Genomic DNA, 24,468 nt, shown 5'->3' with positions numbered 1-24,468 from the left:
CTGCCCCTGGCCCCCCAGCCCCGCCCGGCCCGGCCCGGCCCCGGCGCGGGGGGATCGCGGTGATGCAATAGAGCCCGGGCACAGGGGGCGCCGCCGGAGGGGCCCGACCCGCCGCAGGGATGCCTTTTGCGGCCGCCGCCGGTTTTCCAGCCCCCCGATGCTTTCCCAGCCCCTGACAGACGGGAGGAGGAAGGAGGCAGAGGCGGCGCCCGGGATGGAGCAGCCGCCGGCGGCGGAGCCGGGCCGGGCGCTCGGGAGGTAGCGCAGAGAGGGGCAGGTGAGCGGGGGGCGAGGGGGCGGCGGGCGGGGGCGGCTCCGGGCCGGGGCTGCGCGATGGGGGCCGCGGAGCAGCGGGGACCGCCGGGCCGAGCGCCCCGAGCATCCCGAGCATCCCCGCACCGCCGCGGGGGAGCGGGGAACAGCCCCGGCTCCGTCCCTGCGGGTGTCCCCGGCCTCCAACGGGGTCTGGGGGGGGTGACTTGGCGTGGGGACACCCCGCTGCTGGGTCGCTGGGTCTGTGTGTGTGTGTCAGTGTGTGTCTGTGTTGGTGTCTCTGTGTGTGTCGGTGTTTCCATGTCTCTGTGTGTCAGTGTGTTCAGCCCGTTTCAATGCAGCGATCTCCCCCTGCCGGGCTCCCTGCGCGGCCCATGAACATTCCCTCATCTCCCCGAGTCACTGCGCTCCTGGGAAATGCGGGCTGTCAGGCAGAAGCGTTGCCTTAAGGCTGCGTTTCAGTCCCGCAGAAATAGAGATAGGGCTTTGCTTTGCTGAACCCGCCTGGAAATAAACATCAACAGATGACGCTGTGCCCAAGGACCGGAGTTTTACAAACCAGTCCTTGGGCGTGTTAGTGGGTTTATAACCCTAAACTTGGGGGTCTGGATTTGCAAATTCAATAAAAACTATATTCCACGATTAAAAAGTATCCCATTTTGTTTCTTTTAAAGTTTGCAGGGGATGTTCATTGTTTATTTCCCATCAGTGTTTTCCATGTGAAGGCTGAGCAGCAAGAAAACTCATTACCACACAATTACTGATTGTTGTCAGACATCTCAAGGGACAAGATCTCCAGAGCAGGCACTGACTGTCAGACACCCTTTACTGCCACAGTCCTGCACGCAGCTTCTTCCAGCTCCATTCCAGCCCCTGGATGACGTGAGGCTTCTGGAGCACCAGGGCCAAAACACATGAATTGCTGCAGTGCCTCTCTGATGTGGATGAGGTCATAGAGAAGAGAGAAATATCTCTGAAGTCAGTACAAGTGTAGGACACTGGGTGAATCACACTTGGTATCTGTAGGCTGCAGGCTCTAGATTATAATATAACCACACATTAATAGTTCTGAATTTATATTGATCTTCTTTTGGAACTGTTTTTAGGAACGCTTTCATTTTTTAAAAAGCCTTTATGCTGACCCTTATCTGCTCCTAAATGTGTTTTTTTTGTAGTCTGCATTTCTCATCCATTGGCACTTGCTGCTGTTTATACCTGTAACAGCTGCTGGTTGTCCTTGTTCCCTTCAGGATGTTTCCTGGAGCAGAGGTGGGTGACTCCAATGTCATTCTCCTGAGGAAGAGAAATCCTCACCCTCACGCAGGTCTCTGTGACCCAGTGACTGGAGCATTTGAATTCTCTTCGTTGGGGACTTTGTGCCTTACATTTTTCAGTGCCAGACTCAAACCTTAGTAAAATGCACATCTTCCTTGTGGGACCAAACCTCTTCTCTTTGCTTCTCTTCCCTGTCTTTGACAATTTTTCATTGATTTTTTTTTTTCCTTTAAGGCATGGAGAAATAAATACTGTGCTCAGTTTCATCAGGCAGTAACTGGAGAGGGAAAATTACCTACATTTCTGGCTTTGGTAAGCTCTGATTTGCTTGTCATGTGGGAATTTTGAGACCTACAGCACATGGGTCTTTTCATCTGTGCAGGAAGATGTCACTGGCCTGGCAGAAGAATCTGTCCTTCTCACAGAAGCCCTCAGAGGGGAAACACAGACAACAGAGAAAGTGAGGACTTATGGACTTCCTAAAAAAAACATCTCCAGCAGGCGTGAAGTCTTGTGAATCTGGACTGACCTTCAGCTGTCCAGGCTGTACAATGAAGTTCAGAATACTTGGAGGCAGCTGAGCAAACAGGGTGGTTCTGCACAGCCAAGGACTCCCAAGAGTCTTATCCTTATCCTAAAATGCATCCCTGCTAGTGCCTTGCAGCCTTGGCTCTTTGCCATCTCCTCTCTTTCCTTCTTTTCTAATCTTTCCATATGTCCGTCCCCAGTCCTGCTCCTCCATCTACATCTTTTCTGTGCAGGAGCAGAGAAATTAATGGAGAGAATAATACTCTCTGTCAGGAAGAGGCTGATGTGAATTTTTGGATCACAGCATTAGGGTTCACAATTTCTGGATCACAGCATTAGGGTTATCAAGCAAGTAGGATTTTACTCGGACAGTTGAGGTGTTGAGGGTTCTTATCCTGGGTCCCCATGGTCACAAGGGCTACAGAAGCTAAGAAAATGCTTCTCATCTTCAGACTTAAAAATCAATTAGATGAGTAGAAGCCCATCATCACCTCTGGTTCCTCAGGGGTGTCTGAGGAACTGGCAGAGCTGTCTGGTACCTGCAGTGGAGGTGAGATAAGGCCAGGGCAGGTGGAGGTGCTGACACCCAGGCAGCCCCGGCACACTCCCTTGGTTTAACACTCCATACACATCATCTTCTGCCAGCAACAGCTGCCCCGCCACCACCTGGGACACGTGTCCAAGCTGGGCTGTCCTTGGTGACAGCACATGGAGCTTGGACACGTATAGCCTTCTGCTGGAGATAACCTCTGGAAGATACCCAGGAGTGCTGAGTTGGCAAAGGACTTTTTCACTTGTGGTGGTGTGTTGGGGACCATTGCACTGAAACGGAACCAGGTGGGTTTGAGAACAGTGTTTTTGCTTCTTACTTCACCTCCGAGACGGGGCAGCCTGCTGCTTACCAAGGGGGTTTTTATTAATTTTTAAGCCTCCCGGGCCGTAATCATTGAGGAAAAGCCCCAAAGCAGCACGTGCTGCTGGGGAGGTGCTTTTTCGAGGTCAGGCAGTTCCATGTCCAGGTAAGCAAGAGGAGATGGCAATGGGGCTTCTCGCCGCACCTCACTGCACACCCCCGCACCCACTGCAGAGCTGTACAAACACACTGTGCTCCCCGCAGCAAATGCCCCTGGCACCGGTACCCTCGGCCGCTCCGTTATTGGTACCTGGGCCTCGCCTTGCAGGCAGGAAACAGCTCCGGGATGTGCGATCCGCGCATCCCCAGGCCTGGGGCAGGGAACAGCCCCGGAGTGTCCAGTCCGCGCATCCCCGGCCCGCAGCGCATCCCCTACCGCGGGTCCCCGGCACCTCCCCCGCCCCGCCCCGGAGCCTCCCCCGCTCCTCCCGGCCCCGCTCCGGTCCCGCCCCGCCGGCATTTCCTGCCCCGGGCCCGGGGCGAGGGAGCCTCTGCCTGCTGGAAATTATCCCTGCTTTGTTTTCCCCGCGCCTTTTTTTTTTTTCTTTTTTTCCGCCCGGATTTTTTTCCTCCCCCAGCCGATGTAGCCGCCGGAGCGGGGCCGGGGCCGGTCGGTCAGCGCGGCCCGGGGGGGCTCCGGCCGGCCCCGGGCACCAGCGGTGAGTACGGACCGGCCTCGCTCAGCACCGCGCTGGGCTGGGCTGGGCTGGGCTGGACCCGCCGCACACCCAGCTTGTTGACACCGCCGACCTCTGACAACACCAGGGAGCACCATCAAGGGGCGAAAAACCCGTAATTTTTTAACTCGCGCATTCCCAAACTGCAGATTAGATCGTGCCGGTCTCGTTATTCAGCTCAAAATGGGTGGGTTTTTTTAGCGGTCTGAAGGGGCTGGTAACTGGTAACATCTCCTGTGCCTTTGTTGCAGGAGTGCTGCGGCTCGACCGGTCATGGAGGGAACCCGGCAGAGCAGGATCTGCCGCCCGCACAAGATCAGCGAATCCTCAAAGGTTCGTACGATTTCTGTTGCTACCAAAAAAAAAAATCGAGTTGCAGTAACAACAAGGAGGGGCGGGGGGGAGGGGAGGGGTAAGGGCAGAGGGTCTCCTTTGAATGGGCTGATTTTTCGAGGATTGTGAATATTCTGAGCTTTTATAAAGAGGTATGGAAGCGGTGGTTTACCTGCTCAAATATTTTTGGTGGAAGAAGTTGCTGCCTAGTAACTGGGGAAAAAAAAAAAAAAAAAGCAGCAGCAAATGGGCATCTGCTAATCGTGACTCATAGCTTAGAAACCCACATCACTGCAGCACACTAGTTTCTCTGTACCAAAAATTCAGTCATTAAATGTGATGTGTTTATTTGGGGAATTTTTGTAATTTTTGTACTGATCTGTCTCGTAAAATCCAAGCTTGTTAGAGGAGCAAAGCTGGGATTGCTCTTCAGGTTCAGTCTTGATTTTGTACGTGATGGGAGCCTTGATCCTGCAAACAGTGGTTGGTCCAGTGAGCTCATAGAATTCGTGGTCGTTTCTTAGGCTTGTGAGGTCAGTTTTCTCTGTATCAAATCTGCCTGCACAAATGCGTTGGTTTTATTTGTGAATTCTCGGAAATCCATCTCAGGCAGCTCTTTATGCAGGTCTTCAGGGTGATTTGTCAGATGTTAATATCAGCTGTAATTCCTGTGTTCACTTTGTTTCATACCAGTGCAAGCTGCTTTTCTGTTGCAGGGCAGGCTCTGGGTAACAGGAGCTGCAGAGCAAGTACTTTGTGCTGCCAAAAACATCTGGAAAAGAGAAACTTTTCAGTGCCTGTGTCTGTCTTACATAAGTTGAATGAGCCAGATCTCATTTTCTTTTGCACCACTGACGAGCAGCAGTACTGCATTAAGGGTCTGAGGGAAATTAGATCTTTGAAGCCAAAAGAAGTTAAAATACTACTCTAATACAATTGATAAAAGATAAATAAGACTAATTTTTAAATGCATCCCTACCAATATAATCTTTCCCTGAGTGCTGATCCTGTCTGCCACTTAAATGGTTTTGTCTGAATGTAATGATAATTCATCACATTAAAAATTAATTAACTTGACAGCATTGTTTTATTTTCTTGCTTAGACAGCAGCTGTCACTATCTGTTAAACTTAGAATTACTAGATAATGCTAAAGCTGTTCTACAGAATATAAATAGCTTGAGAAAGATGTTCATGTCAAGTGTAAAATTAGTCTTGGTTTTGGAATGTGCAGCTCTCAGCTCCTGTAAGTTCCTCCCTGAATGGACTCGCTAAGTGGGTGAAATATGTTAATGCATTCGAGTCCATCCAGTGCCAGGGGGTGATGGTTCCACGCCTGATTTCTGAAGGAGCAGCAGTTCCACATGGCAACAGGGATTTCAGGAGCACAAGTTGTCGGGAGTATTTGCGGTCAGGATTATGCTGCTGACTCAACGTCCAGCTCTGTAAATAGGGATCTCTGGCAAATCTTATATTCCCGTGTAATCTTGTTATGCGTGATGGTGGTATTACGGAATATTAGAGGGAAATGATCAGCCAGTTTCCAGGGGTGAGAGGGGAATATGGTTTTGGTTCAATCCAATAACTGTCCCCCATGAGTCAGATTCAGGACAGGGGGCTGCAAGTTGTTACTTACTGCCTGTTCACCCACTGTCCTTGGTTCATAGTTGCCACAGAAGTGTGGTTTATCCTCTGCCATATTTATTCTTCCTCCTACCTCCTCCATGCCCTGGTTTCTGCTTGGACTCCTGTAGGATACCAGCTTTTCTCAGCCTCAGAAAAACAAATAAAAACCTTTACAGTCCTTATACCTTTATTTTTTCCTGTTACAGATCTCTGGCAGTTTTATTCCTCAGCATAAGTTATTTTTTTGCCTATGCCATAGATCACTTTCAAAGTTCAGGGGGTTGATGAGTATATGGCAAATTGAAGAGTTTTGACCCAGAAAACTTACAATTATTGAAGCCTCTTCACTTAGATTGGTTGAACTCTGCACGTGTGCCTGTGCAGAGTCACTCCAACAGCAGGATTTTTGGCAGCTGGGACTCCATTGTTTGGAAAAGAACATAAGGAAATACAGAGAAACCACTGGGATGCCACACTAAGAGCAGCACATTTGGTTGTTAATTTGTGTCTCAAATAAACCCCCTTGGCTGTAGGACTCAAATCTTTTCCATCCAGATGTGTAGGGAGGGTCTCACCATGATTTAGCCAACCTGTAAATGGCCTAGACAGACAGTGGTGATCACGTGCTTTCTGCTTGGAAAACCAGGAAAGCCACACATATAATTAGAGTTTCTAGGAGAAGCAACAGTTTGGTGGAGGAAAGGTGGAATGCCTGGGAGGCTTGAAGAGATGTCAGGTCACCTGTGGGACTGTGTTCAATGTAGATGTGGACTGGGACACCTTTTCAGGGTGTCACCTCTGGGAATGCAGCCTGAGGGTGTAGGACCGGGCAAGACCCAGGGCCCTGCAGGCAGGACCGTTCAGAGCTGACTGAGGTTGGATACAAGGATGTGCTTCCATTCCACCTCCTTTCATTTCTCCTACGTGTTCTTACAGGCTCTGCAACTCTGCCTGGTCTGGTAATTAAAATTGTGTATTTGCGTTTAACTTAACCTGGCTTTTATTAAGAGAGATCACAAGGTAACTGACTGTGCCATCAAGCATTTAATTCCTCCAAAGGATGGTCCTAAAAGTAGCAGCACTTGACATGCTGGGGTGACCAGCCCCTTCAGTTCGTGTTCTGCAGGACATTTGAGGGATGAAATGTTTCCATTTTAGTTCATCTTAAGGCTGAGAAAGAGAGAAAGAGGCAAATGCTGGTTGCCTAAAAAGCTCTGTGGCACGTCCAGAGCCAGTGGGAATAATGTCTGGACCAGAGGGATCCCAAGAGGGCACTTAATGGACGTGTTCTGAAGGCATTTTCCCCTTTCTTTAAAAGAAAAATATCTAGTCATGTTCATTAAAACAAAACCTACCTCGGCTTCTGGAAGCAAGCAGAATTCTTGTGGGAATAAGTTATCCACATGTGTGGCTTTGCACATAAATAAACAGCTATTGCTTCTGAGTGCAGTGTGTGTGCCTGGAATAATATGGAAAGAAAGAGAGGGATTTTACCCCAGCAAGCTTAGAAATGCAGAGTTCTGGAAAGATTTACGAGGGGGTAGCTGTCAAGCAAACACCAACCCAAACAATACATGGGCTGAATGAAAATTCAGAGTGCTGCTGCGTGTGTCTCTCGCACTCCAAATGTTTAGTGAGTAGCTGAGCCGAGGGAACTCTGTAAGGAGTCATTTGGGGGACAAGGAAGAAAGGAAATGTCAGCAAGATGTCTCAGAGACAATGAGTGGAAGAGTTTCAGAAAATCGTGCCTGTATAACTCATCAGGGAGGGGGTTTCAATACAGCATTGTGGGGGAGGGAGGAGAATATTATTTAAAAAAAAAAAAAAAAAGTGGAGTAGGAAGCAGTCAAAGTGTCCATAGGCCTTTTAAAGCAAAGGTGAGGAGCTCAGGCTCATACTCTGTTGCTTGCCAACTGTTTCAAGTCAGAATTTTTGATAAATGCCAACGCGCAGCACAAAAAAAGCTTTCTCTGTCTCATGGGTGACTCTACTTAGTGGGACAATACATTTCAGACTGAAATTTAGCCTGGTAGAGATCTCACCTGCCCTGATGATGCTGTTTGTGTTTTCCAGGTGTACCGGTGGGATGACCACTCCAGTCTGGTTCTGCAGAGCCTGAACGAGCAGAGGCACCGAGGCCTCTTCTGCGACATCGTCCTGGTGGTGGATGAGCAGCGAGTCCCTGCCCACCGGAACCTCCTGGCCGTGTGCAGCGACTACTTCAACTCCATGTTCACCATCGGCATGAGGGAGGCCCACCAGAAGGAGGTGGAGCTTTTTGGAGCCTCCTACATCGGCCTCAAGGCCGTGGTGGATTTCCTGTACGGCAGCGAGCTCTCTTTGGATGGAGGCAACATCGACTACGTGCTGGAGACAGCTCACCTGCTGCAGATCTGGAAGGTGGTGGACTTCTGCTGCGAGTACCTGGAGAACGAGGTCAGCGAGGAGAACTACCTGTACCTGCAGGAGCTGGCCTCCATCTACAACCTGAAGCGCCTCGACTCCTACATCGACTCCTTCATCCTGCAGAACTTCGGCACGCTGTCCTTCACCCCGGACTTCCTGCAGAACATCTCCTTGCAGAAGCTGTGCCAGTACCTGGACAGCAGCAACGTGCAGCAGGAGTGCGAGCATGACCTGCTGCAGGCCGCCCTGCAGTGGCTCACCCAGTACCCGGAGCGGGAGAACGAGGCTTACCAGGTCCTGGACAACATCCATTTTCCCTTGATCCCCAAGAGCGACCTCCTGCACCGAGTCAAGCCCGCCGTGTGTTCTCTGCTCCCCAAAGAAGCCAACTGCGAGGGGTTCATCGAGGAGGCGGTGAACTACCACAACAACGTGACGGCGCAGCCGGTGCTGCAGACCAAGCGCACGGCCCTGCGCACCTGCGAGGAGCGCCTGCTCTTCGTGGGCGGGGAGGTGTCGGAGCGCTGCCTGGAGCTCTGTGATGACACCTGCTTCCTGGACACCAGGAAGGGCCAGTGGGTGGCAGAGACCCCTCTCCCTGCCAGGCGGAGTCACCACTGCGTTGCGGTCCTGGGAGGCTTCATCTTCATAGCCGGGGGCAGCTTCTCACGGGACAATGGAGGGGATGCGGCGTCAAATCTGCTTTATAGGTATGATCCCCGCTGTAACCAGTGGATAAAGGTGAGACTTAAGCTGTATTATTTCTCTGTTCAAAGTCCTTAATGTTTAGAGTGTTTTCTCCTTTTTTTGGTGAAAGGGCAGGGCTCGTTAAAATAGTCAACGTGGCACTGCTTGCCAGGGGAAATTCAAGTTGTTTAAGTTGGAAAAGCAGCTACTTGAGTCCTTTGTGCGAATTCTTAAGTTATACGAGCAGCAAAAGTGTTTGGGGCAGATACTCAGCTTCACTTGGGATTTGGGCATCTCATCAGTGGAATTCCTGAATCAGCATCCACCTGCAGCTCACTTCTGGGAATAATGTTGGAATGGACTTAGAGGTGATTGCTTAGTTCATCTTTCTCAAGCAGTAGTACGTACAACTAAATCAAAAATGAGTCTGACATAAAAAGAAAATGTCTCTGACGCTTGTCAAATGTCTCTGAGCTAAATGTCTCTTAGAACAAGCTCTTCACTTCCAGCCCTGCTGCGAAATCCTGCAGCTGTGTGGATTACTGTAGGAACCAGTCGTGGTTCCTGTATCAACCAGTCATCCTGGGTGGCTCAGCTGTGGTTCTGAGTGATTCCAATATATTTCTTGCAGAGTTTGGGAAGGAGGCCCGTGTAACACAACCATTTATAGGGTAGTCTGTGTCTTAGATCCTTCCTGTTGTCCCCTTGTTGGAAAATGGGTGCTGTGTAACAAGCTACTGTAGAAAAACAAATCTTTTTTGAATATAATGCTCAAAACCAGTGGCTCTCCTTTCCAAATAAATGGGAAGAAGCAACTACCCTATCCTCAGACACGAAAATACCTTAAGCCACTTGCTTCCCAGATGCTGGAAGATGTCAGTGTGTTGTTTGCTTTGCCAGGTTGCCTCCATGAGACAGCGGCGAGTGGATTTCTACCTGGGAGCGATCACTGACATGCTGGTGGCTGTTGGTGGCAGGAATGAAAATGGGGCACTGTCTTCAGTTGAGACCTACAGCCCTCAGAAGGACTCCTGGACCTACATAGCAGGACTGCCCAGGTAACAGGGGTGTTTGGAGAGAGTTCCCTGTGTTTGAAGAAGGGAGGTGAAGGGAGGTTGTGTGAGCCCTGTTCCTATCCTGATCAAAGGTGTTTATAATTTCTTTGGCCTTACTTTGTCACCTCGGTGTGATGGTTTTCCTTGTAAGGTGTTTGGCTGTTGCAGATAAACCACATTTTGTTGCAAATAGATAAGTCTGGCAAATGTGAGCTCTCCCTCTCTCAGTGTGAGTTAAAACTTGGCTGTTCTACTTTTGAGAGGCTTTAGCACTGCAGCTCTATCTGGTGACAGCAAACAGGACATTGCTGGTGTCTCGAATCAGTGTTGGAGCAGTGGCTTTGTAAGGATAGTCTGACAGTATTTCATTTGCAAACAGCTACTCAGCTTTAGGGATATTTCACATTTGTGGGAATTACAGGAATACTGGCTCTTTGGATGGTGTTTTCATGATGTCTGAAACCTGCAACTTCAGCAGCAGTGCTGGCTTTCCCAGTGGCATCACAAACCAGGTTCCTGCAGTTGGGTTTGAGAGTTCAGGTTTTTTTTTTCCCCTGATTCCCTCAGCTGCAGAGCTGCAGAGCCAGAGGCAGCCAGTGAAGGCACAGAAGCCTGTTGCCCAATTCTATTTTGGGCGGGTGCTGCAATGCGAGGCTGATCCAGTCTAACAGCTGGGCTCGAGGGCTCTTCACAGGCAGGATGCTTTTCCTGCTTTATTTCTGCTCACACAGGCACATCCAGCAGCTGAGGCTCAACACCACAGTGTGCAGGGGAGTATCTTCAGGTCCTAAATCCTTCTGTTAATTGGGGTCACCTCTGGGATATATCCTGTATGGATAGTTTTACTCATAAATGATCAGGGGGATGTTTACACTGTTGGTTTAACCCACCCAGACTGTAAGCTGTCTGAAAAGTTTCTGTGTGCCTACTGCTGTCTGTGTCTTGGCTTGGGGAATTCTGCAGCTGCAGCATTTAAAGTGAACTTTGACACATGGATGTTAATTTTTTATTGGATTGTCTGGCAAGTCTGCCTGGATGAGGCAAAAGTCGCCCTTAGGGGAGAGCCCCCTCTTACTCTGGTTGTACAGTGACTTGGATAAGTTACTGCTGCATCCAAAATAAATTGTTCTGCATCCTCTCATGCTGCTGCTCTGTCCTCTTGTCAGCTCAGGTGTTTATGCAGGGGTGTAGTCAACTAGATAGTTTCCCACTTTTCCATGTAGCTGCTCTTGCATGTTAGTATGTCTTTAGTTAGATCTTAATGTACTCTTGGCACCTTTGGAATTCTGGTCTTTTCAGCCCTTTTTCTCCCTTTGGAGAACTCTCCTGCTGGGCAGTGTATTGTTTGCAACCACCATTTTCCCGCACAGAAGGAATAAGGCAAAAAAGAACGTCATGCAGGTTGCAAAAGGCAAAAATCAGCACAGAGATGGGCAACAGGAACCTTTGACACACGACCACTGCTCGAGCTCAGCAAGGAGTGGCTCTGGGTGGTGTGGGGCTGCTGGAAAGGAGTCTGGGCAGCCCTTTCCCAAGGCACTTCAAGTGGACCTGTTGGAGTGAATCCAGAGGAGGCCACCAAGATGATTAGAGGGATAGAGCACCTCTGCTATGATGAAAGGCTGAGAGAATTGGGATGGTTCAGGCTGGAAAAGAGAAGGCTTTGGCATGACCTAATTGTGGCCTCCCAGTACCTGAAGGGGCCCACAAGGAAGATGGAGAGAGAGATGCTTTACAAGGGCCTAGAGTGACAGGACAAGGGGGCCTGGCCTCAAACTGACAAAGAGTAGCTTTGTGTTGGATATTAGAAAGAAATTCCTCCCTGTAAGGGTGGTGAGGCCCTGGCACAGGTTGCTCAGAGAAGCTGTGGCTGCCCCATCCCTGGAAGTGTTCCAGGCAAGGTTGGATGGGGCTTGGAGTAACCTGGGATAGTGGAAGGTGTCCCTGTCCATGGAACAAGATGAATTTTAAGGTCCCTTCCAACCCCAACAATTCTATGGTTCTATGGAAGAAACATTCTGGCCACAGTTCCTGCTGTGAACTCCAGTCTTCCCTTCAATGCACTCCCAATCTGATCTCTGTTTTTCTCCTCACTTCATGCTTTGATTCCAGCAGTAAGACTTTTCATATTGAGGACACCAGAAGCTCCAATCCTCTGCTTCCTGATAGACTGATGAGGCAACATGTCCCACCATAGCTGCCTCACTTCCTGCATTTTTCTGTCTTCTTCCCTCTGAAGAGAACACCAGCTGGTGCTTCTGGTCCTCTTGGGTGCATGGCCACCAGAAGCAGTCTCTGCTGCACCTCTCTTGGTGTTCCTGACTGCTCCAAGTCAGCAACTGCCTGGAAAGCTGTTCCCTGGAGTGGCAGGCATGCGTTGAGCTCATTCTGGGGCGTGGGCTTGTGTAGCCTGACTCGAGCTGTGTGGGGTGGGACTCTCAGAGGTTGTTTGTTAAAGCTTCTACTCTGAGCATCCAGAAAATGGGTTTGTTTTTTCACTTAGAGCGTGCCATGTGTGTGGAGATTTTCAGGGAAACAGCAGTGCTTGTGTCCTTGAACACACATGGCTCTCACCACTGCCAAATCCCATGTCCATGTTGCTGCACACAGTCACGCTCCTCTGAGGAAGAGCTCTGCAAGCTCTTTTTTTATCTCCTCTTCCCCCCACCTCCTTCCCACCCTACATGGTCAGAACAACAGGTTGTTTTCTCTAACCACTTTCTTGGAAGGAGCTGAGCTGTTTTGACTGAACTAATGCTGCCTTACTGGAGGAGAAAACAGCCTCTCAGGGCAGATGCTCAGCCAAGCTGTCTAAAGGGTGGACCTGGTCCAAGTCTGCTACAACTGAAATGTATTTTGCCTGACGCTCATTAGGGTCCTTGGGTGTGGGATACCTTTCCCTTTCTTCAGAGAATGCTGTCTTTTTGACCCTTTTCCCAGGCTCTCTGGGAACAGTCTCTGCCATAGTTTCTAGCCCGGCAGGGAGCAGCGGTGGCTGACAAGTTTGGCAGAGCAGAAGTTGGTTCAGTGTGTTCTCATCCTGAACAGACCATGAAAAAGCTCTGCTGCAGACAGCAGTGAAATTAATTGAGTGGCCCTGGGTTAAAGTTTGGCAGAACAACTGAAAGCAGTTGTGTGAGGAGCTGTGTTGGAGCAGGTTAGTGAGCGATGGTATCTGCTCTGCCAGTTGGGTCATGAATAATCTCGCAGGGCTGCAACAGGTGGACCTCGAGATTCAGAGCAACCACAGCTCACCTGGACTTTGGTTGGAGCAGGGGATTCCCAGAGCTTTACTGAGTTAGGCCAAGTGTTCTTCTGGTTAAGAAAATAAATGGTAAATTTTCTAGTGTTTGAATGGGTCAGAAGCTGTAATTTTTCAGTGCTGCATTTGGGTAAGTCATTCAAAATCGACAACTAGCTCAGCAGATGTTAAAACCAAATCTTCTTTCTCCTTAATGCCTCTGCTTTTTTCTGACCACTCTTGTAGATAAAGCTGCCAAAACACTTAGTGCTTTCTGCTGGAGGATGTCTGGACCCACTGTGTCGAGTGCCTGTTCTGTTGCTTGTTTAGAAAAGCCCCTCTCTAAAAAAAAGGATCTGCATTGATTGTTTTCAGTCTGTGCACTCTATTTCATGCAGTTCCTATGAAAGTGAAGCTGGGTGTGAGCTATTTTGGATGAGCTTTCAGAATTCAGGCAAAGTGAAACATCTCTAGCACAGTTCAGTGGGTAATTGCCCTGTACTGGGAAAGAACAAATTGATGGTCGATTTGGTGCTTCAGATCTGATTGTTTCCGTCAAACAACTCTTGTAGCTGTTGCTGTTCCCTGGACACAGCCATGAACTGAGGCAAAAGAAAAGCAACAGTGCTTTTTCTGCAGCTGCCTGTGCTGGGCTGCATGCCTGTGCTTGAGAGACAATGGCTATTGCTTGCTTACATATACAGAATTCCAGTGTAGGGAAACATTTAACCTACTTCTCCAAAGGCCACTCAAGTTTTTTCTTAACTTAGTAATTTTTTCCCACATGCTGAACGTAATGTGATTGCTCTCAGCAGTGCAATAACCCCAGGCTCTCTGTTGGACTCAGTGGCCTCACGCTCTCCTCTTTCTGATTCCTCCAAACTCGCTGTTACCTGTCCCTGCCTCCACGGTGGAGGGCACTGCAGGGCCTCCAGGGAGCTTGGGGGTTGGATGTGGATTGAAAGTCTCCTGCAGTTCGAAATGAACTGCACTCAAGTTGTCCATCCCATCCCCAGACTGAGAGTTTACTTTTCGAGACTCCTGCATACGTAGAGAAACACGGACTGACAACCAGAGCGGGAGCCACTGGAGACATCCACTCCTGGTTCCTGTCTGGGAGAGACCTCAGACAAGGCAGAGCAGCATCTCAGTGCACTGCACCTGCCGTGGCATTCCTGGCAGGTGTGAGAGCCGAGTGCACGTGCTCAGGGTGAGTTATGGGCTTCCAGGGTGCGTGAGGCAGATTGAGAGCCGTGGAAATTCTGAGCTGCCTTTTTGGATAAAGTCCATAACTGTGCCTTAGCCCTCTCTTTTTTTTCTTCCTCTCTTTTCCCTGACTGGCAAAGAAGCAGAACAGCTCTGAAGTGACCTGTGCAAGGTCTGCACGGCTGGTTCTCCAGCCCCTGTAGTTGAACAGACTGTCCTGGTCACTCAGCATTGTCAGCCTAAGCGTGTCAGGGATTTTTCTGTTTCTTGTAGCAGTAACCTATTAAAATCTCTGATTCAGACACAGGGCTCAGAGGTTTCGGTAGGCATCTAGAATAATAACACCTTTTAGCTTGTCTCAGAAGTGTTGTGCTTTCAGGGCAAATGTGGGGTTTCTTTTCTAGTCCATCTTTTCCCTTGGCACAAAAGTGCTGGCACTTGAGTGTGTTGAAGGCATTATGATGCCATTTGTGTGGCTGAGAGAAACTATTACCCTCTGAAATAAAAGCAGTTCAAGGTTCTCTCCACATGGAGTTCCAGCGTGTTCAGACATGGTTCAAAAATAATGCCAACGTGGGTTTGTCTGCTGGAGAGGTTGAGTTGTCTTGAGTGCCTGACTACAAAGGATGGTAGCAGAGGCTCATGAGAGCAGTGTGATGAGTGCATTGCTCTGCAGCCCTATGGGTATTAAATCATATGGGCTCTTTGTGTGAGCCAGTTTGCTGTGGCTGGTGCTGCAGCTGCACCTTTTGACACCCCAACTCCCCCCCAAATGAGAAAAAAAAGCATGCAGGAAGGATATGTTCAAAGAAGGTGAGGCTGTCCTCGTCTTAGCAATCCACTTCTGAGAGCTCAGAGGGGTTTGCTCAGGAATGTCCCAGTGTGAAGTTAAGCCTGAAGAATTAGGTTTGCAGTGGCTTTATTGTAGGTGATCAAAGGCATTTTCTCTGTGCCTCCTGGAAACAGCGTGATGTTGGTTCTACCATCTCATTTTCTCTTACTTCAAACATGGACTCTGATCCGTGATTGACTGTGGTCTGTTGCCTTGTCTTGAGGTGACCAAAGGAGTTTCTGTCTGTAGAGCAGCAGTGGTAGCAGACAGATGGCTCATGAAAAGGACACTACATGTATTGTGACTGCAAATGAACCGGGCTGTGAACGCCCATGGGTAAGGAATGTGATCCATGGTCCTGAAGCTGTGGGAAGGGAAGGCAGCAGTAGTTTTCTTCTTGGTTTCTCTTGGTTAATCGCTACTGAGGAAGCTGAGAGGTGTCATGATTGTTTCCTCTTTCTGTAATAGAAACCCTTGCTGAGCTGTGGATTTTTTCCTCTCAAACTGATTCAAGCCAAGCACTGGAGCAGGAAAGTGAGAATGGAGGCCATGCCTGCTAGAGCAGGATGGGTTACTTCTGTTGTATGACACACTTAAAAAGTGATGGCCATACCTTAGTGCTCTGTAGGTATGAAGAGGATGCTTTCGAAGTGGTTGTCATGCCATCACTCATGCACTCAGCAGTGCAGGGTGACGGTGCGAGAATGAGGGTAGTTACCGGGTAACTCCCAGGATCAGGGATTCTTCTGTTTTAATTACTGTTTATTCGCTCCTTTAGTCCCAGTCCCTGCCGAACGCTTGTGTGTCAATGAAATCCATGAACGTGCTAAGCTGGAGTGTTTCTGTTTGCCCGGGCCAGGTTCACCTATGGCCACGCCGGGACGGTGTACAAGGAGTTCGTGTACATTTCAGGAGGCCACGATTACCAGATCGGCCCCTACAGGAAGAACCTGCTGTGCTACGACTACCGCACCGACGTGTGGGAGGAGAAGAGGCCCATGATCACGGCCCGGGGGTGGCACAGCATGTGCACCCTGCAGGACAACATCTACTCCATCGGCGGCAGCGACGACAACATCGAGACCATGGCGCGCTTCGACATCCTGAGCGTGGAGTCCTACAGCCCCCAGTGCAACCAGTGGACCAGAGTGGCTCCCCTGCTGCAGGCCAACAGCGAGTCCGGGGTGGCAGTTTGGGATGGCAAGATTTATATCCTCGGAGGGTACAGCTGGGAGGAGGCTGTCTTCTCCAAGACGGTGCAGGTTTACGACAAGGAGAAGAACAAGTGGTGCAAAGGGACGGACTTGCCCAAAGCCATTGCCGGGGTGTCCGCGTGTGTCTGCGCGCTGAAACCCAAGACAGAGGACAAAAAGAAAAAGACAAAAACAAAAAAACATCAAGACCGAGGGAGATGACTACCCCTGGGTAGCCACCCCTGGATGGTGGACTCCAAAAGGACCTTGTATTTAGTCATTTCTATCTAACCTGAATTCTTTTCCTTTTTAAACAGGGGGGAGGGGGCACCTTCTGAAGCCTCAGAAAATGTACCGTTGAATGTGGTTTTTTTGGATTAAACTCACGTTTAAGGTAGAAACATCAAAAGAAACCAAAAACTTCCCCTTCTACCATACAAAGGGTGATGTGGCCAGAGAGGTTCTGCTGCTCTCCCGAATGTTAAGGCTTAGGCTTTTCCTTCCATGGTTCATGGCATTTCCACTACATCGTATTATATCGACGTTTTAAGGAAGTTTTTAAAAACAACTTTTATACTTTTTTATACCACATTTTGCTAACTCAGTCTCTTGTTTGCCATATGTTCTGTTATTGACTGTAGAAGCTGCTGCTCTGTGATTGTGACCCCGTTGTTGGCGTTGGGAACTCGTCGTGTGATGATCTTTGGTCTCTGCGTGGCTTGGCCGGGACGCGGTGCAGCTGTTGGAGCGGCACTGGCATTCCCAGCATTGTCAGGCAGGCAGTCAGCTGGAATTGTGACTATTGTACTGTTGTCACAATTCCAGCTTCCCCATAGCCCAGCTCGCCAGACATGCTCATAAACACGGTTTATTTCAGCAACTGGTGATCTGCTGAGTGGATTTCAAGGGCTTTGGTTTCAAGTTCGGCTGTTGATCGTTGCTGTTATTTCTTCCCCAGTCCTTCTCTCCCGTCTCCCTCTCCACGAATTTCTGATTTGCCTTCTTTTCCACCTGGTGTACTTGCAGGTGATATCCTGCTACCCTCTTTTTTATTTTTCCCCCCTCCCCAACTGTTTACCTCAGTAATTGGACAACACTAAGAAAACATTTTTGCACCTAATTTCGTTTGAGGCTCTAGTCAATCTAAGAACTCTTAGATTTATTATAAGCACATGTGTGTATTGAAAGAGGTAACAATGCATTTCTGGAGTGAAGAAAGTTACAGGTTGTTTCTTCAGTGCTAAGAAAATGAGTTGAAATTAATTTTTTGAAACTCCTTGAGGTTTTTTTTGATTTTTTTTTCTTTTAAAGCCTCAGGAGTCAGTCTTTCATTTGCATTAATGGATTTATTTTAAAGCCTTTGTACACTGCATGAGGTAATGGTTATTATTTTCTAGCCTAAAAACAAGTTTTAAAAAAACCAGGAAAAATCAAACACTTTGGTTATGACAAACTCATTGACAAGTTGCTTGGGGTTTTTTATATCTGAAATCCTTGCTATGTTGACTGACAACTACTTAACTTTTGGGGACATTTTCATGTGTAAGTATAGAACAAAAATTTCAAAGACTTGCTTTGTTTCTGTTACTGGGCTGCTTGTTATTTAGCCCCCCTTTTAATGTGTTTATGTATTACATAATGTCTGGGAACAATAAATCCAGTTTAGAATATTCTGTTCATCACCGTCTGACTTGTGTATTGATTTAACTGAGATTTTCCTTTTGGACAAATTGGAAGGAAATAATCCTTTAATCATTTTGAACTGGCATTGATAATGGTGGAAACATTTTAGTAGGCAAGAGCTAAATTTAACAATATGAAGTAGAAATAGAACTTATTTGGCTAATTCATGTTTTCTGCATCATGCTCCAAACCAGGCAGTCAGAAAGGACAAGGAGGAATGGCTTCCCACTGCCAGAGGGTGAGGTTAGATGGGATATTGGGAAGGAATTCTTCCCTGTGAGGTTGGTGAGGCCCTGGCACAGGTTGCCCAGAGAAGATGTGGCTGCCCCTTCCCTGGAAGTGTCCAAGGCCAGGTTGGATGGGGCTTGGAGCAACCTGGGACAGTGGAAGGTGTCCCTGCACATGGCAGGGGGTGGAACAGAACACAAGATGAGCTTTAAGGTCCCTTCCACCCCAAACCATTCTGTGATTCTATGAAGTTACTTTTTGCATTTTTGCAGCTATGGCAAAAGACCAAATCCAGTTCGTGGAGTGGTTTCAAAGATGGTATTTTATGGGGAGTAGATAAACACAATTATGACTTCCTGACATTAAACTTAATTGCACTGATAAAAGGTATCTTCAGTACTTATCAAAGCAAGCTTTGTTTCCCCTGGTGTCTGTATGGTCCCTTCAAAACCAGAGGCTGTGGGTGAGCGTGGGGTATCTCACAGATTATCACTAAGGGATCGTACTTGTTGCCATAAGATTTTTCCATTATTGAAGGAACAAACGATTCCCATTTGCACCTCCAGGCAGTGAGCGCTGCTCAAGGCACAGTCTGGCAGAGTGCCCCTCGATTTTTGGATGTTGTGTACCCAGACATGGCTTATCTCCCCTGGGGAGGTGTTGGCAGATAGCACACGGCGCTGGGAGATAACTGCTGAACTGCTTTGGGAAACTGGTGTGCTGGAATTCTGCACAAGTGTGGGACACCAGCGGATTTCTGCTCTGCTTTTCGAGGTCTGAACAGTAATTGGGATCAGCAGAGGAAAGGTGTATCCTGGTCTGTGCTCTTAGGGAGCCAGCCTGGCCCCTGCACCTGCACATCCCACTGCCTTCATCCCTAAACTTTGTAAAGCATTTGACTCTTGCCAGGAAGCACAGCTCTTTCTTCCTGCCCCGGGGAAAAATAACTACTGCCCTACCTCATCTTTAAAAAAGGCTCCCATTGCCAAATTCTGAGAAAAGCTTGTTTTACCTGAAACAAAACAGCTACCAAAACCCTCAGGTTTTCTCTTCCCACACTTCCATGCCCTGTATCTTGGCCTGGGCATATCAAGGAGCTGCTGCCTGGAACTCTGTCGTTAGATTACATAAATCCCTCGAGACACCCTGAGGAAAAATTGCACAGTGGTGTGAGATGCAGTTGTTTTGAAGGCTTGAGAAAGAAGCTGGAAATATTTTTGTTCTCAAGTTGAAATCTTAAATTGAGAAAAGTGTGCCTGTGTCTGTCTTTGTCAGGGATCAGGCTGCTTCCTTCCAAAGGCTGGTGATTTTCCGTGTGCTGTTTAGGATTCCGTATTCTTGCGTGACAGCAAAAAAGAGGTCGTGTGTCGAGGGACTGTAAAGAAATAATTTAACCTTTGGTGCTCTTTCTGAGAACAATTTAACTTGCAGAAAACAAGCCCAGATTCAAACTGTGATTCTTCTGTCGATCTTAACGAAGCGCTGACCAGTGAGAAACTTCTGTGGGGGTGGAAAAAAAAAAAAAAAGCTGGTGTGACAACCTTTATGTATTATTTTATTTCAGCTTCTTGTCCTATTTCAGTTCCCATGAATGTGATAATGAGGGAGGTGCTAATTATTCCTTCATGAACTTTGAGTTGTCTTAGGCACCAGGTTGGGGGCAGATGGAGAGGTTCTGTCACCGCGCTGTGTGAGTCCTAGCACGGAGGAGCTCCAGCTACTTACGGTTTCCTCCTTACAGGTAACTCTACTCCTGAGGTTCACATGGCCCAGCCACGGATTTGTTGATACCACACACATTTTTCAGTTCCTTCTGGAACTCAGAGTAGCTTGAGAAAAAAAACGTACCTTTGTTTTCCTCATGATGGGTTTGGTGACAGAACATGAGATGCAGCTTTGCTGGTTCTTTTGAGGCTGCAGCACTAAGACATGATTGCATAAGGAGAGAGGAGACTTGTATTTAAGATAAGGATGAATAAGTCACGGTTAATTAGCCAAAATTGATAATTGAAACACAGAACGCACTGAGCCAAGCATCCACATGATCTATTTTTACAGCCAACTGACCCTCCCTGAGATCCAGCCAGGGGAGGTGACTGCTGCTTGCAAATACTTTATGTAGGCAAAGCCCTTATTATACCTAGAAACTGCTGGGATAAAAGTTCTGTGTCTCTAAAGAAAAAGTCTTCAGAGCTCCTGAAGCTCTTGACACTGGGAGGAAGCTCAGCAAGGACAGCACGAAACCGCCCGCAGCCATCAGCCATTTTCCGCAGCGCTACAGGAAGGTATTCCCTGAAAAAGTGGATGTGAGTGCTTCAAATCCTAAAAAGTTATCTTAACAAGTGCTCAAAAGTCTTTCACCTTCACCTTTTGGGCACTGTCATGAGCACAGGTCTCATGACCTGGTGAAATCACGAGGACCATGGCATGGAAGGGCGAGCCATTCCCAAACACTTTGCATTGACAGTAGGATAAGAGCAATTACAGTAGCACCTGAGAGGCAGTTCCCTTGGGAGTGGTTTATCCAGCTCCCTGGCTGCTGTCAGAGAACCCTTTATTTCCATAGCCATGGACTGTTGTAGATAAATTCACAAATAAAGTCAGTTCCATGTTGTTAGCAACATTACTCCATGATTCTTAAGGTTGGATACACAGTCTTAAGATGGATACACAGAAAGAAAAACACAGCACTGGTTATTTTTGATTTGGAAAAGCAACATGTTTGGGAGTGATAATTCACAGCATAAACGATGGAAGAAAATAAAACTTTTTTCTGCAATGAAAGCAGTAATGAAATAACAGACCACTAAAAATGGCAAAAAGGAATAAAACAGAACAGAGGTGGAAACTTTGCAGCAGGTAAGTTTCATCAAAACATGATATTACAAGAAAACTTAGGTTATGCAAAATATTGTGGTAAAGTGTTAACAGACTTTGCAATGGAGCTATATTAAGGTGGGATAAAATTGAAGGTGTTTTAAATGTTGCTGAATGAGACAGTGACATCCTTTCTTCCCACCTCAGTTTCCCCCATCAGCTCTGGCTTTTAACAGTATTGGTATTTGAATTTTGTGCTTTCCAGGCTGGAGACACTGGGCTCATTTGTATTTTGAAGCAGTCAGTTTACTTAAGCAGCTCTGTGGGCAGAAGGGAATTTTGCCTTCAACCAGTCGAGCCACGTAAGGGTTTTCACTCCATTATTTACCTTGTAAATAAGACTCCCGAGGGGAGAGGGGCTTTCAGATGTTTGAAATGCTGTATGCAAAAAGCCTGTGCATTTGTCTCCCTTTTTTGATTCTCTCCTTTAATATTAACCAGCCCTTTTCACTGCTGGTTCTCTGCCTCAGGACAGCAGAGCAACACTTGCGAGAGACAAAAGCGAGGGAGCGGCCGCTGGGTGTGTCAGCTGGAAGGGCAGAAGCTGATAGAGAAAATCATTTACTGTCATCAGCACACAGTAAGTGTTGCACTTCACAAAACAGGAGGGAAATGTCCTTGTCGTGGAGACATGGAGGAATCTTCCTGTTTCTCACGAACCTCCTCTCCGAACAACCAAAACACAAAATTCTTTGTCTTCTTTTCTTCCTTCTCTTCAACTTTCACACTCATGTTAGGCTTTCTCTCACACTTTGCTTCCCAACTAAAGTAGACTTTTGCGGTACTTCATAGTTTGTTTAAGGAAAAAAAAATATGGAGTACATTAGCAGTTAATGGATTCTTGCCTAGGGGTTTCAGTATTGTTATGACTCAATCCTCTCAAAATCATGAGATTGGCTTAGTCATTCTTTTATTTATTTATTTATTTAATTTCCCCCACTAGATAAAAATCCATTCCCACCCTGGTTATTTGGGATAGAGGTGGGACAGCTTCACACTGGCATCATCTGGTCACACAGCCTGCCACCTGCCAGAGGCTCCCTGGGCATGGGGCCTTTTATAGACAGAATTTGGCCATTAGGAGGAATTCTTCACATGACTAAACATTGGAATGGGCTGCCCAGGGAGGTGGTGGAATCACCATTCCTGGATGTGTTCAAGAAATGACTGGATGTGGAACTCAATGCTCTGGTCTAATGATCGGTCACAGGTTGGACCTAATCACAAAATCACGGAATCATTAGGGTTGGAAGAGACCTCTGGAGATCATCCAGTCCTGCCGAGGCAGGGTCACCTGGAGCAGGTGACACAGGACCGCATCCAGGTGGGTTTGGAATGTCTCCAGAGAGGGACACTCCACGACCTCCCTGGGCAGCCGTTCCAGTGCTCTGCCATGCCCAACGTACAGAAGCTCTTCCTCAAATTGAGGTGAAACTTCTTGTATTTTAGTTTATGTCCCTTGCTCCTTGTCCTGTCACTGGGCACCACCAAAAAGAGTCTGGAACCATTTTGGCACAGGTTTCCCAGAGAAGCTGTGGCTGCCCAATCCTTGGAAAAATTCAAGGCCAGGTTGGACAGGGCTTGGAGCAACCTGGTCTAGCAAGTGGCATCCTTGCCTGTGCCATGGGGATTGGATCGACAAGATCTTTGAGGTCCCTTCCAAACCAAATCACTCCCTGATTCTGTGTTGCTCTTGACACCCGCTTTGGGAGATATTTATATATCTTTTAGTTATGAGATCTCCTCTCAGCCTTCTCTTTTCCAGACCAAACACGCCCATTACCCCCAAGCCCTCCTCATCGGAGAGGTAGTTGACGGTGCTTCTGGGGAAGTTTTTGGGGCTCCCCTCCCTCTTTCCCGCGCGGTGTCCCCCATCTCCCCTCAGGGGGGCGGCCCCCTGTCAATGGGCGGGTTCCCTGGAAGTTTTTTTGGGCTCCCCTCCCTCTTTCCCGCGCAGTGTCCCCCCCTCTCCCCTCAGGGGGCGGTTCCCGCCCCGCTCCCTCAGCGCGCTGCGCTCCCGCCCCGTGCGCGCGCAGCGGGCGGGCGGGGCCGGCGCATGCGTGGCGGGGGCGCGCGGCCGCCCGCCCGGCTGGTGCGTGCGAGGGAGAAGATGGCGGCGGCGGGGGCGGCGGCGTGAGGGGCCGGGACCGCCCGAGCTCCGCGGGGGACGCGGGGCCGCCATGGCCCTGCACGGCGCGCAGGTACCGCCCGCACCCGCGCTCCGCGGCCCCGCCGCGCCGCGCCCGGGCCCCGCGGGGGGCTCCCGGCGGCGGGCGGGCCCCGGGGTGGGGGGGGAGCGTAGTGGCCGGGAGTAGGCCCAGGGTGATTGTGCACGTTCATTGAATGCGCGGAGCGCGGCGGGGCCGCCTCACTGCCCGCGGGGGGCGGTGGATCCGGCGCTCCCCCGGCGGAATTCCCACCCTGAAGGGGTCCGGAGGGCTGGGGGGGCGGCCCCGCGCCCGTGCCGGTGTCACCACGCCGGGGCTCGGGGAGAGGGGGGTGGGTGCTGAGTCCCCCCGCTCGGGGGTGGCTGGGACAGAGCCCGTGGCTGCGGGTTCGCTTTTTTTATTTGGGGTTGGAGGGGGGAGAGACAGAAGCGATTCTATAACGAGAAGGGAATAAGGAGATTTGTAAAGTAATCCTCCCCCCCTCCCCCCCGCCCAAACACTCGCTAAACCCCGGCGCATCGGGGTGCAAAGGGCTGAGTGTTGCAAGATCGCCGTGCACGGGGATGCGTGTGCGGATTCCCTGGATCCCACTGGCTGAACCGGCCGGGAGATTTGTGCTCGGAGTGGGGAAAAAAAAAAAAAAAAACACCAAAAAAACTGCAGCCGTGGTGGTTTTCTCGCTGGAAGTTTACAGCTCGGTTCCCGGGCTAATCCAGTGTGTGCTTAGGGCAAATGATTGAATGGGTCCGCTTCGCTCTTTCTTTTTCCCCTCTAAGGTTTTTCGTCCCAAAAAGGTTTAAAGCAGAAATGTCAGGAAAAGCTGAGGTGTTTATTTGAAAGACTTCGTGCAACTTTGCATTTAGCAAATAATAAAGTTTAGGAAACTTTGGTGCCATTAAAGATAAATTTTTTTAAGAATCCATGTCTTTCGTAACAGGAAAATGTAGTTCATAAAATGTAAGTTATTTCAAAGAAGGTAATGCTTTATTCTGAATTGTGTATTTTTTTTCTGAAGGCAGTTAATCTGCACTTTAAATGAAGTTGTGCACTGGTGACACTGATAGGGATTCTTCCATAAACAAAAGTTTGTAATGGGTGAAAACTATAATGACATTTCTTGTCCAGCTTTATTTGTTTATATTTGAGAGCAAGAGGGGTCTGATTTTGTTTATGTAGCTGTTCTGAGGGTCTTTGCAATTTCTGGAGTTTGTTTGTTTAAAATTTAAAATTGTTTGAAAATTTGGCATCCTTCAAGTTTTCTTTCTTTTC

General features: G+C 48.7%; 2 protein-coding genes across 3 annotated transcripts in view; both read left to right on the top strand.

Annotated features, from left to right (window-relative positions):
* Window positions 1-9: 9 nt before the first annotated feature.
* On the top strand, window positions 10-17,920 carry KLHL36 (kelch like family member 36). 2 transcript variants are annotated; one of them, XM_027890766.1, is made up of 5 exons: window positions 10-277; window positions 3,918-3,999; window positions 7,697-8,770; window positions 9,617-9,774; window positions 15,910-17,917. In XM_027890766.1, exons 2-5 carry the CDS (start codon window positions 3,940-3,942, stop codon window positions 16,463-16,465), a joined length of 1,848 nt encoding a protein of 615 aa, XP_027746567.1. In that variant the 5' UTR covers window positions 10-277; window positions 3,918-3,939; the 3' UTR covers window positions 16,466-17,917. The 2 variants fall into 2 exon arrangements, with proteins under 2 accessions (XP_027746567.1, XP_027746575.1); XM_027890774.1 differs by lacking the exon at window positions 10-277 and adding an exon at window positions 3,623-3,648 and having other exon boundaries at window positions 15,910-17,920.
* Window positions 17,921-23,140: 5,220 nt separating this feature from the next.
* Window positions 23,141-24,468, top strand: part of USP10 (ubiquitin specific peptidase 10) — a 46,444-nt gene continuing 45,116 nt past the window's right edge. Inside the window, exon 1 of the mRNA XM_027890742.1 lies at window positions 23,141-23,232. Within this exon, the coding sequence (XP_027746543.1) occupies window positions 23,212-23,232 (21 nt within the window). The 5' untranslated portion in view covers window positions 23,141-23,211. The remainder of the gene's footprint in view (window positions 23,233-24,468) is intronic.

Source organism: Empidonax traillii, unplaced genomic scaffold (genome assembly GCF_003031625.1).
Source record: "Empidonax traillii isolate 1590-97213 ecotype Southwest subspecies unplaced genomic scaffold, ASM303162v1 scaffold13:size3042203, whole genome shotgun sequence".
Taxonomy (NCBI): domain Eukaryota; kingdom Metazoa; phylum Chordata; class Aves; order Passeriformes; family Tyrannidae; genus Empidonax; species Empidonax traillii.
This window is presented reverse-complemented; position numbering and strand designations above follow the sequence as displayed.

What these genes read in the sequence shown, in the direction of transcription:
- KLHL36 (XM_027890774.1), top strand. Translation starts at nt 3,940, where the DNA reads ATGGAGGGAACCCGGCAGAGCAGGATCTGCCGCCCGCACAAGATCAGC. An exon ending in AGATCAGCGAATCCTCAAAG is followed by an intron (nt 4,000 to 7,696) that starts GTTCGTACGATT and finishes TGTGTTTTCCAG; the next exon opens with GTGTACCGGTGGGATGACCA. An exon ending in TACATAGCAGGACTGCCCAG is followed by an intron (nt 9,775 to 15,909) that starts GTAACAGGGGTG and finishes TGCCCGGGCCAG; the next exon opens with GTTCACCTATGGCCACGCCG.